The following is a 16,504-nucleotide window of genomic DNA, read 5'->3' as shown; positions in this document are numbered from 1 at the left end:
TTCAGTGTTCAAAAGCCTCCTCTTTGGTGTATGTAGGATGAGTTAAGAGACCTAAGGCTGTTGCCCTTCTTTCACTTGGGGCCATAGCTCAAAAGAGTGCAGCAGGTGCATTGCACCCAAAAAGTCCATGGTCTCATACCTGACATCTCCAATAAGCAGGATGTTTTGTTGTCACGGTCCGGGTTACAGGCAGTTGGAGTCCTGGCTTGGTACATCAGGGTCAGGGTAGAGGTCAGGAAGTGGGAATCAGCAGTCCAGGGTCAGCAGTCCAGGGGTCAGGTAGCCAAGAGTCCAAGGGTCAGGATACCAGGAGTCAGGAAGTCAAAGCACAGCTAGGGTGGGTAGCACATTGCTGTAGCAAAGAGCCGGAGGGAAATGCTGGTCTTATACTGTATACCCCTCCCAGCCCTTGCTACCAGGTGCTACAAGCATAGCTGTCAACTTTTCCCTTTTCTTGCGAGGAATCCTATTCGGAATGAGGGAATTTCCCTTAAAAAAAGGAAAACGTTGACAGCTACAAGTCTTCTGCCAAGCCTCACCTGTGCGGGCGTGCCTTGCCCTTCCAGGCCAGACTTAGGAAGGCCCCAGTCCTGCGAGGCCCTACCAGTCACAGGGCCTAGCTCCTGCAGGCACTCCTGACATTTGTAGCAGGACCCAGATACAGTGGTACCTCAGGTTAAGTACTTAATTCGTTCTGGAGGTCCGTACTTAACCTGAAACTGTTCTTAACCTGAAGCACCACTTAGCTAATAGGGCCTGCTGCTACTGCCGCGCCACCAGAGCACGATTTCTGTTCTCATCCTGAAGCAAACTTCTTAACCCGAGGTAATATTTCTGGGTTAGCGGAGTCTGTAACCTGAAGCGTATGTAACCTGAAGCGTATGTAACCTGAGGTACGACTGTAATTGGTAGACAATGTCCTGCTAGATGAGCCAACGGTTTGAGTTGGTAAAATGCAGCATGCTACTTGGAAGTCAATCCCATTGAATCCAGCCGGGGTTTACTTCTGAGTATACAGGCATTGCATCAGAGCGGATTAAAGGTAACTCAGGAAATCCTGAACAATTGATAGGTAGCTGTGCGCTCCCACCCATGTGATGCATTTATTAATACTGATTGTATTAAGCATGATAATACTCGGTTTTTGATTTGATTTCTTTGAAATCCTGCTCTTGAAGGATCTTAAACAAACATGCCACAGAACCTGGCTTTGTCTTTTATCAATATTCCTAGAGCCTCTAATGCAAGTAAGTTTGCATGAGCCAAGCCATCTTGGTTTCCCTTAATTACACTTGGCAGAACCTCAGACTTTTTAGAAACACACTTTGGGAAAACCAGTCTGAAAGCAGCAGAGTAATGTTCCTGCAGTTTCTCTTGGGCAAGGATAAGAAATTACATAAGACGTGTCCAATGGCAAAAATCATGCGGTATAATCTTAATTTTTTTACATATAAAAAAGTATAAACATTTAAAAATGTTAAAATCAGAATGATATACAATATGGATGGTTTGCTTATACAGAGAAAAATCTGTATCATTGAATTGAAGGAGCATCTCTACCCTCATTGTTCAGCCTGGACACTGAGGTCCAGCTCTGAGGGCCTTCTGGAGGTTTCCTCCTTGTGAGAAGTGAGGTTACAGGGAACCAGGCAGAGGGCCTTCTCGGCAGTGGGGCCCGCCCTGTGGAACACCCTCCCTTCAGACGTCAAGGAAATAAACAAGTACCTTGGAACCTCGGTTGTCAAACGTAATCCATTCCAGAAGACCGTTCGACTTCCGAAATGTTCGACAACCGAGGCGCAATTGCCAGCTGGCAAAATCCATTGAAATAATGGAGAAACGCGCCAAAGGAGCCGTTCGACTTCCAAGGCGTGTTCAAAAATGAAAGCATTCACTTCCGGGTTGTTGACTTTTGAAAGCCGAAATGTTTGACTTTCAAAGCATTTGACAACCGAGGTTCCACTGTATGTGACATTTAGAAGACATGTGAAGGCACCTCTGTTTAGGGAAGTTTTTATGTTTGATGTTTTATTGTGTTTTTCATATTCTGTTGGGAGCTGCCCAGAGTGGCTGGGGAAACTCAGCCAGATAGGCGGGGTGTTATTATTATTATTATTATTATTATTATTATTATTATTATTATTATTTAACATTATTATTATTATTATTATTATTATTATTATTACACACTTTATCAAAATATTACATTTTATGGAGCACTATAATAAAAACATAATAACAGACAGCATAATAATAAAATAATCAGAACAGTCCCCCACCCACAGCTTTAACTGGCCACAGATTATTTAATGGCCAAAGGCCTGGGTAAAGAGGAATGTTTTTGTCTGGTGTCTAATGACATTGTACTGATGGCGCCAGGCGAGTATCTCTGGGGAGAGCATTCCACAGACAGGGAGCCATCCCAAAAAAGACCTGTTCTTGTGTTGCCACCCTCCCAACCTCTCAAGGAGGGGGTAGATAGAGAAGGGCCTTGGATGACAAGTGCAGGGTCCGGGTCGGTTCATATGGGGAGAGGTGGTCCTTAAGGTGTTGAGGTCCTGATCCATGTAAGACTTTATAGGTCAGAACCAGCACTTTGAAGTGGGCCCCGAAACGAATGGGCAGTCAGCCAAGTTGGGACCAGGCTTGACTTTTTGCTTGCCTGGAAAGAGGACAGAGAGGAACATGTGAGTGTGAATGAACTAACCTACTGTACAAAGGGAAAATTCACACTTGTTGCATTGCCCACTTTTTTTTGCCTCTCGCCCTGCCCACCACTGGATTGGTCCAGAGGGGAAAGTGGTCCTTAGGGAACCTTTTCATCCCATCTCTGCCATAGTGGTTACAGTACTTGTTCTGCCAGCACAGCAGCTGTGTATCTCTGCACTCCCACCATTGCGTAATTGGTATCTAGGATTTTTCTGTCCGTTGTTAAATAACAGCAAACAGGTATGTGTTACAATAACTACGGAATATTACAGCAATGTCTTTTCTTAAGGCCATAAGAACCGCATGTTGTTTTTTAATATTAAAAGTACTACTTTCTTGTTGTGGTCTGGATATCACTGGCAAATTTTCTGTATCCCAGAGCCTTGGAAGCAATTTTTCTAATTATTCATCTGATCTTGTCAGCCAGATAATGTTTTGATCTGGCTAGTGATTCCACCCCCACCCCCAGTTAGGGCACTTTCCAAAACTTGGTTGTACCACTGTGAAATTGGCAGATGCTCTTTAAACTTCCAGCAACTGGCAATTAACATTCTAGCTTCTAGAATGACATGTCTAGTTGATATGTCACCAGGTGTTTATCAAAATAGTTTTCCTCTGAATGGAAGAAACTCTTTCAGTTTTAAAGTGAGTTGATAACCAGTAATTAGTCTCATTTCAGAGATTATCATTGCCCAAAATTGTTTCAGTTTAGGGCACTCTAACCATATATGTTGGAGCCATTGGTGAAGAGCCATAACTCATTGATGGAGCATATGCTTTGCATTCAAAAGGTCCCAGATTCAGTCCAGAGGAAGTCACATTTTTTGTTGCCTTAGAAAACACATTGTTGATTATACCTGAAGGAGTGTTTCCACCCCTATCGTTCACTGTGATCCAGCTCCAAGGACCTTCCAGTGGTTCTCTCACTGCGAGAGGTGAAGTAACAGAGAACAAAGCAGAGGGCCTTCTCGGTAGTGGCGCCCGCCCTGTGGAACGCCCTCCCACCAGATGTCAAGGATATAAATAAATATACAGCTGAAGGCAGCCCTGTACAGGGAGTTTTTTTAATGTTTGATATTTTATGATGGAAGCTGCTCTGAGTGGCTGGGGCAACACAGCCAGATGGGTGAGTTATAAAAAGAAGAAGAGGAGGAGGAGGAGGAGCTTTTTTCAGATAAGGTAACAGAGGCCTGCTAAGAAAGAAATATCAGTCCTAGATTTCAGGTCTCCAGCACAATTCTGCCTCTCACCGTTGTGGTAGTTTATTGGACCCTTTGAGAGCTGTAAAAGCCCTCCACAAAAAGATCTGTAAAACTGTCTCCTTCTTTCTTCTTTCTCCTCCTCCTCCATTTTATTCATAATTCATACTTGCTCCCTACCAACCCTTTTCTTACCTTGGGCTGCAGCTCCCTTCCGGCATCATTTATTCTTTTCAACAAGTTGGACACTGTAAGTGCTGAGCAGTTCTGCCTTCTGTCACCTGAATAGCGTTTCTCCATCTTCTCCACACAGAAGACCTATTATTTCTTGTCCTTCATCTTGCTTCAAACATAGAAAAAACATGCCTGTCAACTGTCCCAGAAAATATGGGACATCTGTCCCAAGAAGAATGGCAACTTAAGTTGACAGAATATACACAACTCACAGACTTAACATATAGAATAAGAGAACAAGAAGCACATATGTTTAAAGATAGGAAAACGTTTATTGAATATATGGAGAATAACTGTGTACAGCTGAAAATGCTGGCAGCATTAAGATAAATGCAACAGTATAAACAAGTTTTGATGGATGCAATAATGGAATACTGAATGGTATAGTTTTTGTAAAATATGCAGGGATTTATGATATGTAAAATGAACCATGGAAATAGAAGAAGGGAAGTCATTGATATCTTAAGGATGTAGAATAGTATTTTAAATTGTAAAACAGAAAATTTTATTTTATTCTCATATGTGTGTGTGTGTGAATAAAATATGGGACATCCTGTTTTTTCTCTTGAGAGGACAGTGGTCAAAATGGCCACTGCCACCTCATGCAATTTGGGGCTGCACTTTTGGGGGTGCTGCTGCCCCAAGGCACACATTTTCCTAGGAAGGGAACTATACCTGGGGTGCCACCACAAAAAAGGCCTTGCTCTGTGCTTCTATCAACCTAACCTCCTTTGGTGGCTAGTCCCTCTGAAGCAGATCTTACAAGCAAGGGCAAGTTCCAAGTCAGTGGAACGTTCATCTGCACATGTGCCATCATGTGTGTGAGCACGAAAGCTGCCTGATGGATTGTGGGTAATGTCATGTGAACCCAGCTCCCACGTAAAGTTACCCACATCCCATATCCCAGATCCTGTAGCTTTTAGAGAAATACTCTAAAATGGAAGCCATGATTCAGGGGTTTTTTTGTGCACACGCAGATGATAGCGTATGGGCAGATGAAATTTCAAATTTTCCAGAAAGCAACTAAAATGTCCGGGAAGACCTGGGCGTGGCAGTCTAAGTAGGAAATGTTGTTTTTTCTTTGCTCCCTCCCCCGCAAGAAACAGTAAATGAAAAACTCTAGATGAAAGCTTCACTGACTTGGAGTTTGGCATGGTTGAAGAAATCATTGGGTGATGGCATCCTCACTCCCGCTCTGGTGTGAACAGCCGTGGAAGAAAGCAGCTTTGGAAACAACACTGAAACATTTTAAGCTACTAATATGAGCATAGCCTGAATCTAGACTCCTAACAAAGGGATCATCATGTGCCAGGCCAGACATGACCTCTACCCACCCTCTCCCAGCTTACAACACTAGCAAATATTGCTCTGGTCCAGGGGTAGGCAACCTAAGGCCCGTGGGCCAGATGTGGCCCAATCACCTTCTCAATCCGGCCCACGGATGGTCCAGGAATCAGCGTGTTTTTACATGAGTAGAATGTGCCCTTTTATTTAAAATGCATCTCTGGGTTATTTGTGGGGCGTAGGAATTCGTTCATTTCCCCCCCAAAAAAAATATTGTCCGGCCCACCACATGGTCTGAGGGATGGTAGACCGGCCCATGGGTGAAGAAGGTTGCTGGCCCCTGCTCTGGTCAATGACATTATCACTCTTGCTCTTGAAAAGAACAGAGAAAATTGCTCTACTACTTGGCTAGTCTTAAGACTTGGTTAAGAAGAAACAACCTAAAGTATCGCCTTTCAACCCCCCCACCTCCACACCTGATAAAGATTGGGTAATGAAACATTCTGTCCAGAAAAGTACAGTGTACAAAAGATTCCCAAACAAGAGTGAACTGGAGCTTTAAGCGGCTTTTTTTTTTTTAAGTATTGCAAAATGTTCTGTGCACCGTTGCTTGTTCAGTCTGTTTACCCTGCAGGTTTCGGGAATCCCTCTTTTCCCCTCCTTTTGTTTACGAGAATCAAAAGAAACATGGGAAGTTAATATTTAGCCTTCCATTCTGTTTATTTTTAGGAGGCAAAGGACTGAATTTGGACACATTTGGGCAGCCTGTAACGAAGCAACAATGTCTCCTGTCCCACTCATCTTCTGGACGGTTGCTCTAGCCCACACTGTCCTCGCAGGACGTGGTAAGCATCTTTTAACAGGACAAAAAGCAAACAAACCGGTCTGTGATAGCTTAGAGACTGAAATGTAATGTAGTATGAGATTTTGCAAGTAATAACCCATTTTTTCCTGGTGTTCATAGGAGCCAACTCCTAGGGGCTGTAGGGGCTTCGCCGCCGCCCCAATAAAATATTTGAGGGGACTGGGCCTCCACAAAGTTGATGGGCATTCCCATTCAAATGGTGTGTGTGCACTGCGTCATGTGATTGATTATGCAGGGCAGGGCTAAACTGGGCAAGATGATTCCTATGCTCTGAAGAGTAGTGTGCCTTAATTTCTGTTGGAGCATGCTAGAAGGGACGCGGGTGGCGCTGTGGGTTAAACCACAGAGCCTAGGACTTGCTGATCAGAAGGTTGGCGGTTTGAATCCCCGCGACGGGGTGAGCTCCCGTTGCTCGGTCCCTGCTCCTGCCAACCTCGCAGTTTGAAAGCCCGTCAAACTGCAAGTAGTAGATAAATAGTTACCGCTCCGGTGGGAAAGTAAATGGCATTTCCGTGTGCTGCTCTGGTTCGCCAGAAGCGGCTTAGTCATGCTGGCCACGTGACCCGGAAGCCGTACACCGGCTTCCTCGGCCAATAAAGCGAGATGAGCACCTCAACCCCAGAGTTGGCCATGACTGGACCTAATGGTCAGGTCTTTTTTATGCTGGAATGTCACAATATGATCTAAGTCTAACAAGTCACTGAATTTGACCTGCTTTGTTTAGTATGCATCTGCTTCCATCATTTAATTCAGTTCAGGTGTGTTAACCTGGTATATCATGTGAGGCATGTGTTGTACAAATAAAGACACCAGCATATGAGAGAAGCTAACTTGACTTTACCTCTCTTAGCAAAAATTTAGCTGCTGGCACTTGTCAGAGAGCCGTAGCCTCATGAACTATGGATTAACTAAATCCCCCTTGCAAATCTGATTGCAAAGGTTATAAATGTGTGGCAAAATCTGGGAAACTGAATTAGTTCGGTATTAATTTCAAGCCTACATTTCTGAAAGCTCTCCTGTTTCTGCTTCTGCATCATCATAAATGGATTGTTAGAATATTAATTTTTAAAAGGCCAGAGTTCAGAGAGCAAGCCATGATGTAGCCTTTAGCAGAAAAAAGTCACATAAAAAGTCAGTGGTAAATATTGTAACATGGTTGTGATTTATTTATTTAGTAGATAGCACCGGGCATGACTTCAGGGACATCAGATGTTTGAAAAGAAGGTGGGGAGATATTCACAAGGGCACAGTGGCGTAGCGTGGGGGTGCAGGGGGGGCCGGCCGCACCGGGCGCAACATCTGGGGGTTAGGGTTAGGGGGTGCAAATCCACGGGTTAGGGGGCGCAAATCCACGGGTTAGGGGGCACAAATTACTTGCCTTGCCCTGGGTGCTGACAACCCACGCTACGCCACTGCAAGGGTAGATATAGTTCTGTGAGTGGGCCCTCAAAGAATCCAGTAAAAGAAAGGTGATTTTGGTCGGTGCATTCTTATTGATAAAGCTTTCAGCCAAATAACTGGTGAATTATTTCCCCATCAGCACGTGTAGCAAATGGGTCAAGTGTAGATCTTCTCCCTGCCAATTTTCCAGTTTTTTTGGTGGGAGGAACCATATCCTTTCCCCCTCTTTCCTTTGAATTACTCTGAGCAGTAGTTCTAGCTGGTGGCTAGTCAAGTGCCCGAGGGTCAACTTCATATACTGATGGAGGTTGATGCGGGATTAAAATGGATCACAGTCCTGCTGCCAGTTATGCCTTCAGTACACCACCTTTATGTGATGAACCAAAGGCACAATGTGCTCATATTATTATTACCTGTTTATTTGGTTGCTTCAAAACATGGGGATGCTATAGCTGTTAATGAATACAAAGCCTGATAAATAAAGTACTTTGTGTCTTCTAGTCTGTCCCAGACCACCTGAAATACCATTGGCTACTGCTGACATACAGAAGGAAGAATTCAATATGGGAGAGGAAATTACATACCACTGTAACCCTGGTTATGTGCCTTACTCAGGCTCAAGGAGTTATACATGCCCCTGGTCTGGTAGATGGCCTATTGTTACATTTAGATGTATACGTAAGTACATTCTTTCTATAATGTGTCTTGCTGGTTTTTTTGCTTACCATAACCTATTCGAGTAAGAACTATTCATTTTACAAAATACAAAGCAAACCTTGTACAGTGGTACCTCGGGTTACATACACTTCAGGTTACAGACGCTTCAGGTTACAGACTCCGCCAACTCAGAAATATTACCTCGGGTTAAGAACTTTGCTTCAGGATGAGAACAGAAATCGTACTCCGGCGACGCAGCAGCAGCGGGAGGCCCCGTTAGCTAAAGTGGTGCTTCAGGTTAAGAACAGTTTCAGGTAAAGACCTCCAGAACGAATTAAGTTCTTAACCCAAGGTACCACTGTATTTAGTTTGTATACAGAATCTGTCTGTCTTCAGAAACCCTTCTCTCTAATGCTTGATATCTTGTCCTTACTACCTCAGCAAAAGTATGAGAATTATATTTTATTAACTTCACTCTGGAAGAGGCAATACATTATACTCACAGGGTGTGTTTTAGAGCTCAGCTGCGGTAACACTTTGCCACAACGGCTATTTCAAGCACTTGTAATAAGCTTCTGATTTCTGCATTGAAATCACCTGGATATCAGTGTAGATACATCATCACCACCACCATCATAATTTCTATTGTTTATACTCTGCCATTCTGGCTAGGTTGCCCCAGGCACTCTGGGCGGCTTCCAACACATAAAAACATAATAAAACGTCAAACATTAAAAAGTTACTGATACAAGGCTGCCTTAAGATTTCTTCTAAAAGTTGTGTAGTCCTTTATCTCCTTGACATCTGATGGGAGGGCATTCCACAGAGAGGGCACCACTGCCGAGAAAGCCCTCTGCCTGGTTCCCTGTAACTTCACTTCTCACAGTTAGGGAACTGCCAGAAAGTCCTCGGAGCTGGACCTCAGCGTCCAGGCTGAAAAATAGGGGTGGAGATGCTCCTTCAGGTATATAGGGCCAAGGCTGTTTAGGGCTTTAAAGGGTCAGAAACACCACTCAGAAACATACTGGGAGCCAGTGAAGGTCTTTTAGGATCAGTGCTATATGGTCCTGGCAGCTGCTCCCAGTCACAAGTCTAACTTGTTACATTCTGGATTAGTTTTAGTTTCTGAGTCAACTTCAAAGGTAGCTCCATGTAGAGAACATTGCAGTAGTCCAAGATAACCAGAGCACGTACCACTTTGGCAAGACAGAGATGGTGATGTGGTTAAATATAATAGTTTCAAGAAAGTAATATTTAAATGTTTTAACTCAACCTACTGCAAGATGATGTTTGGATAGAAATCTCAACAAGCACACATTTCCTGGCATAGGCCATTTCTCAAGGTGACCAAAAGCTGTCTTTATTCTGTAATTGAGCCTAAAGCTGGATTGAATAAATCAAGGAAAAGAACCCACATCTAGGAAAATCAGGAAGAAAGGTGCAAATATCTTACCCAAGAAAGGAAACTAGCTGGAAGTTTTCTGGTTTGGTGAGATTTAAAGAAAAAACAAGAGAGAGACAAGAATACATGTGGTTGGTCATAGAATCATAGTACAGTCATACCTTGGAAGCTGAAGAAAATCCATTCCAGAAGTCCATTCGACTTCCAAAACGTTTGACAACCAAGGCGTGGCTTCTGATTGGCTGCAGGAGCTTCCTGCATGCAATCAGAAGCCGCGGAACCATGTCAGACATTCGGCTTCCAAAAAAAATGTTCGCAGACCGGAACACTCACTTCTGTGTTTGCAACTTTTGGGAGCCAAAACATTCGACTCGCAAGTCATTTGGCTTCCAAGGTATGACTGTATTGTAGAGTGGAAAGTACGCTGAGGGTCATTTAGTCCAATGCAGGAAATGTCTGAATCCTGTCCACATCCTCTAGCTATGCAACCTTTTAAAATATCCATACAACAAGCAGTCCTCAGTGGTACATCCCCTCAATTTGTAATAGCTGTGGAATCCAAGGTAGAACAAACCCAAGTAGTGTTGTGCTGTGTTTCACAGCATAGTCACAATGGACCACAAAGTAGTCCATTTATCGCCATCATCCGTTGATCATCCCTTCTAAATAGTTCCTGAGAATTGCTTTTAACAGCTATGCAACGGGCAGAAACAATAGTTAAAGCTTTCCTTGCAATGATGGGAAAAGCTGTCACTATTGCTTTCTGCCTGCCATGTGGTTGTTAAAAGCATTTCTAAGGGAGGGTCCCTCGTAACGTGAGCCTTGTACAAAACTGAAGTAAGGCAAACAGTTCTGAATGTGACTTTATGATGTGTGACAGGAACATAGCTGTCAAGTGTCCCTTATCTGAAGGGACAGTCCCTTATTCCAGCGCCATGTCCCGCTGCTGTCCCTTATTGATGGATGTCCCTTAAATGTCCCTTAAATGATGTCCCTTAAATTTCAAAGGAAGCAGCTCCTCTCCCTCCCTCCCTGCCAGCCAGGGAGGAGGGAGGCTCCAACTGTGTTGCTTGGCTGTGTTGCTCACCCAGTAAGAAGTCTAAGAACGACTGGGGGGTGGAGCTTGCATGCCTTGTGTGTGGCTAGTTAATGCAAGCTGAGGGGTTTTTTGAATGCTGGACGCCATTTTGTTGCACGTGCTGCTGCAAACTTTGCAGTGCAAAGCCAGGCCGGGGAGCCATCTTAAGTTGAGGCTGCATAGGCCTTGTGGTGCATGTGATTCAGATTCTATTCAGTTGAACCTCTGGTTACAAAGTTAGTTGGACAGTGTTCTTGAAGCTACCCAGCATGAGTTTGACCAGCCTGCAGGAGGACAGGAAGACTGGAGTGCCTAGAACAGGTGAGGCTGCAGGTCCCTTATTTTGGCTGCTGGTCCCTTATTTTCAAGGCAGCTGGTCCCTTATTGTCAAATCTGTAAATGGACAGCTATGGACAGGAACAGCTTTTGCACTGCAAGCTGCATCAGAGGAACAACTTAGGAACATTTGAAGGCATCATTTCTGTTTTGCCAGTATTGTACGCTGGTTTCAGGAGAGTGGCAAGTCCTACATATCAACTGCTTCCTGATATATTTAACTGCAGACACCAAAAATTAAACACAGTAGGGTCTCAGACATGCAAAAACAGGTACCTGACCACCACTACAGGTACCTGAGCTACCACTTTTACTCTGTAGGAGTCCATACTATTTAGGGATTTGATGTACTCTTCACGTGGTCACATGCTTAAGTTCATTGGGTGCTAATCTATCCCCAAGAGGTCGTTGTGATTAAAATACGCAGTGGCTCTTTTGGAATGACTTGAATGCCTCTGTTCTGGAAATGAACAAAAATAATGAAACATTGTCTTATACTAAAACAGCAAAAAAATGTTACTACCCTGGACCTTTGGAAAATGGAGAGACCGAACATACAGGCCTCACCTACCAGAATTCTATAAGGTTTTCGTGTCATCCAGGGTAAGTTGTGCGGCGGTGTTCTATTTAAAGGAGCGATTCCAATCCCATGGATTTTCGCTGTCCCTGCCAGGGACAGGTAGCATATAGGCAAGAAGATTAAAACCTCCACGTCCTGCATATGGATCTGGAGAATGTTATGTTATTTTGTCTGAAAAGAAATAAGAACAAATAAACTGTAGTTACAACAAATATCCATGCCCAAATGTCAAAAAGCTTGGCAAGGGCTGCTGAATCTCATTCCAGTGGATGAGATTGCTCTTACTTGGCCATCTGTTGGTGTAGGAGTATGTAAGCTTCTGATTCAACACAGAATTGTTCAGTGAGTTATATGTAGCTTAGGCTATATTATACATTTTGGTGTTAATCGGCAAAAGTGAGAATAGCTTCAAAGGCGACTCTTGGCAATTTTCTAAGTATCTATAAAGTGTGAAGTAAAAGAAACAGCACCAAAATCAAGGCCATCACTGGGCCATATTAGAAACTCCATGTGGGATACCCAACCCAGCTGGTTTTGGGTTTTTTTGTCAATCACGAGTGCAAAATATTTTTTAAAACTGCTGTTATAGATGTGTTTTATTTCTCAGGTATATTCTTCAAGGGAAGAAAACCGCCCAATGCCTGGCAGATGGACAGTGGAGTGAAAAATTACCCAAATGCCAATGTATGTGAGAAATGGGTTCATTTTGTGTATGAAGATGTGATGGGCTGACTGACCCAATCGTGGGGGTATCAAATGTAGCAACTTTTGTACATGTGTAATGTTAAGACATCCTGGATAAAGGTCTGGGTATCGTGATGTCTTGGAACCAGGTTATTTGAAGGACTGCCTGAACTCCTGTTAGATTAGCTAATCATGGAGGCCTTGCTTGTGGGCCCGCTGGTTAAGGTCCAAGGTCCATCAGGTTGGTGCTTGCAGGAGATAAGACCTTCTCAGTGACGGAATTCCCTTCGCACAGGAAGTGCGCTTAGCTCAATTGTTTTTAAATGACACACAGAAAAACCCAGCTTTTTACATTCACTTTTAACTGATTAATTTGAGGTTCGTCTAGGGTATTAAGCATGATTTAACAGCTGGTGCTGTTTTTCTGTTCTATTTTCTATAATGCAGCTACTTTTTAGAGAGAATTGTGAAATTTTCTTTTCATGTGTGTTTATGATATGAACAACCTGTGTGGTCTTGAAAGGTTATGTACAATTGCTTAAATAGATACTGTATGGGTACCTTTTCCATTCAAAACAGTAGAGTTATACTCTCAAAATAGATAATTGCACAGTACTTCTACATTTCTACACCCCCCCCATCTGTTCTGGATTACCTCTCAATTCACTGCAGATGATTTGTGTGTGTTTGTGTGTGCAGGAGGAAAATTCTTTTCCCTGAGTGGAAGTCATTCTGTGTCTGCAATTATTTCATTGGATTCAACCCATTGGTCTCACACAGCACTTTTGATATCCACACATTGCGAAGTACCCAATCTCTTCTCCACCACTATTTCCATATTTTTCATATGCTTCTATGTTCCTGATACATCTCCCAATGATAAAAGAGATAAAATCTGAGCAAGCAGCTTGCATTTTAAACTCACCTAAATCATGGCACCATCATGACTACAGGAATAATTTTTTTATTGCTGATTCTATTTCGTTGCAGAAAAAGTTTGTGTATTTTAAAAAGGTAAATCATAAAATGAGTTTCTGCAATCATGCTGATATCTAGCCAGCCAAACTCTTAACAGGGCTTGTTTCTACAGCTTTACAGGTAGTCATTGGGGGCAGGGAGAATCCAGCAAGGCCCTTGATTTTGGCCCTGAGGTTCAGCTCTAGCTGCAACACTGCTTTCAAGCAAGCCTGTGCAGAGCTTGTCTAAGGCCCGGGGTGAGAGTCTTGTTATAATAAAGTTATAAACATCCCTGGCATGTGTAGGCCAAGGCAATGTGTACCCGGCTGCCCCACACTCTGCATGGGCCTGCTTTCAAGTATAGCCATACCTTGGAAGTCAAACGGAATCCGTTCTGGAAGTCCATTCAACTTCCAAAATGTTCGGAAACCAAAGTGCGGCTTTTGATTGGCTGCAGGAAGCTCCCGCAGCCAATTGGAAGCAGCGGAAGCCACAGCAGACGTTCGGCTTCCAAAAATAGTTTGCAAACCAGAACACTCGCTTCCAGGTTTGTGGCATTCGGGAGCCAAAACATTCAAGAACTAAGCTGTTCGAAAACCAAGGTACAACTGTATTAGAACTCTCTCTCAGTTCTTAGAAAGAGAAACCTTTTAAAAAAAAAATGATGGGGAAGACACTTGTTTAATTTTCTCTTTGTGAGAAATGAATCAGCATCACCCTTGGTGGTGAGTTATGTGAAGTACCAATTATATCCCGTGTATATTTGAATTCCCCTCCCCTTTAATCCCTGAATGGCTACATTTCCCACTGATCTTTTACAATATCCGTGAAACTAATTTTGGCTAAACATATCCAAAAGTGAGCTTCAATATAGGAACAGAAATATATTGGGGGCCTCAGTGTGTTTTGGGGGAAAGCCTGCAGACTTGGTGTACAGTTGCCGTGTTTTGGTCTTTCACATTTACAATTCTCTTTAAGAGAAGTGCACTAGACGCCTACTCAAACTTTCCAGCCACCTTAGCTTATGTTAACTAATCAAGAGATTTTTTTTACAGGTGAAGCAAATACTCCGACGTATCAGAATGAATTCCGTAAGAACAGGAGTGTTTTATAAGATATTTAGCCAAATAGGCACAAGAGTAAAGTGTTTACACTGTGTCAAATAAATTGCTTTTCCCTTTTTCCTCCAGCTGTCGTTTGTCCTCCACCTCCAGTTTCTGAATTTGGAGCCCTTTCTTACCGTAAACTTGTGCCTGGAAATGTATCAGTCTTCCAAGACGTAATCAAGTTTGAGTGCTTACCGCCTCTTGCTTTGTTTGGAAATGAAACAGCCAAATGTCTGGCCAGTGGAAACTGGAGTGAACTACCTGAATGCAGGTGTAAGTCCTCTAAATATAATGTTGCTATTTGAAAGACAGCTTGGGTATGCGAGTTCTCTCTTTTTGCCCTTCCCCCATGGCCTCTAAACCATAGCAATCCTTTTCTTCCCCCTAACACAGCCGTAGAATGTCCATATCCAGAGCAAATAGAAAATGGGTTTATAAACTTTGCTCTTCGTCGTACTTACAAATACAAAGAATCTGTGCAATATGGCTGTAATCCTCCATATGTACTGGATGGGGCTTCAGAATCCAGTTGTGAAAAAACAGGAACCTGGTCAACGAAACCAGCTTGCAGAGGTAAAACTTAGCATTTGATGTATCTAACCATACGGCGGCTTTTCATTTTTGAAAAAGTGACCCAGGGAGGAATTCAGCATAACAATAGAGCAAGTGTTTTCTCAGCGCAAGCTTTTCAGTTTGCCAAATGGAATGATCCCTTCCCTTCTCCCTTTGTGCGCTGTTCTAGTAATTCTGCAGAACCGCACGCTCCTATCAGTTTCAGGGAGCGAAGGGGTGTATTTGAGGGGGGGGAGTCTTGTTGTGGACATTCTCGTATGGCCTTCCACAAGCGAAATTAGTTAGTGGAATCCCGTTCCCAGCTTTTCGGATATCTTTATGTCATAAAGCTTATGTATTTTTCATGCAATCATAAAAGTCAGCCGGTTGTGAGACAATAAACCTAGACTGTAAATACAAATCAGTGTTGCCTTTTGCGCTGTATATGAATTCAGCATCTGTAAGCTCATAACTCTTGAGCTACCCTCTGTATAGATGCCCATTAGGACTCCCCTTCCAAGTTGTTATGTGTGCTTACCTTAACAAGAACAATTTCACAGTACAACGTGAACACAACAGGGTTGCAGTCTAGGCAAAGCTTCTTGTTGTTGTTTAGTCGTTTAGTTGTGTCCGACTCTTCGTGACCCCATGGACCAGAGCATGCCAGGCACTCCTGTTTTCCACTGCCTCCCGCAGTTTGGTCAAACTCATGCTGGTAGCTTCAAGAACACTGTCCAACCATCTCGTCCTCTGTTGTCCCCTTCTCCTTGTGTCCTCAATCTTTCCCAACATCAGGGACTTTTCCAGGGAGTCTTCTCATGAGGTGGCCAAAGTACTGGAGCCTCAGCTTCAGGATCTGTCCTTCCAGTGAGCACTCAGGGCTGATTTCCTTCAGAATGGATAGGTTTGATCTTCTTGCAGTCCATGGGACTCTCAAGAGTCTCTTCCAGCACCATAATTCAAAAGAATCAATTATTTGGCAATCAGCCTTCTTTATGCTCCAGCTCTCACTTCCATACATCACCACTGGGAAAACCAAAGCTAGGTGTTATTAATGTGGTCCATTGTTTTGAGTGAGGCTTAGAAACATTTATCAGACTCTTAAATATATTACATGTATATTTATAATGATACGTAATAGTTATCTACAATAGGTGTAATCTTACGGTTGTCAGTAGTAGATATCGCTTCTTGCACGTGATCTGCTGCTTAAGAACATGTAAGCAATGCTAGAGGGACAGAACCCTTTTGTCAATGCAGATAGAAGAGGTTGCTAGGAAAATAACAATGATTACTTGAGGAGGCTTCATCAGGTCAATTTTGCTTGATTTATTCATAAAGCCATTTGTCTGAATAATGATGTCATTCGCCCCACAATTGCATTTGTATTATTGCTGAAGCATCTGACTGATCCAAGATATGTGCTTGTTCAACCATACTGTTTGTATCCCTTTCCCACC

At 43.2% G+C, this 16,504-nt stretch overlaps 1 protein-coding gene across 2 annotated transcripts in view; it reads left to right on the top strand.

Annotated features, from left to right (window-relative positions):
* Positions 1-16,504, top strand: part of APOH (apolipoprotein H) — a 351,268-nt gene that overhangs the window by 331,407 nt on the left and 3,357 nt on the right. Inside the window, exons 2-7 of one of the 2 annotated variants that reach the window (XM_083598898.1) lie at positions 6,156-6,271; positions 8,194-8,370; positions 11,672-11,768; positions 12,353-12,429; positions 14,577-14,765; positions 14,886-15,065. In XM_083598898.1, coding sequence (XP_083455024.1) covers positions 6,156-6,271; positions 8,194-8,370; positions 11,672-11,768; positions 12,353-12,429; positions 14,577-14,765; positions 14,886-15,065 — 836 coding nt within the window. The remainder of the gene's footprint in view (positions 1-6,155; positions 6,272-8,193; positions 8,371-11,671; positions 11,769-12,352; positions 12,430-14,576; positions 14,766-14,885; positions 15,066-16,504) is intronic. The other variant, XM_083598899.1, reaches the window with a different exon arrangement.

Source organism: Podarcis filfolensis (assembly GCF_964270895.1).
Source record: "Podarcis filfolensis genome assembly, chromosome: 2".
Lineage (NCBI taxonomy): Eukaryota > Metazoa > Chordata > Lepidosauria > Squamata > Lacertidae > Podarcis > Podarcis filfolensis.
Note: the sequence above shows the minus strand (reverse complement) of the source record. Positions and strands in the feature narration are given on the sequence as shown.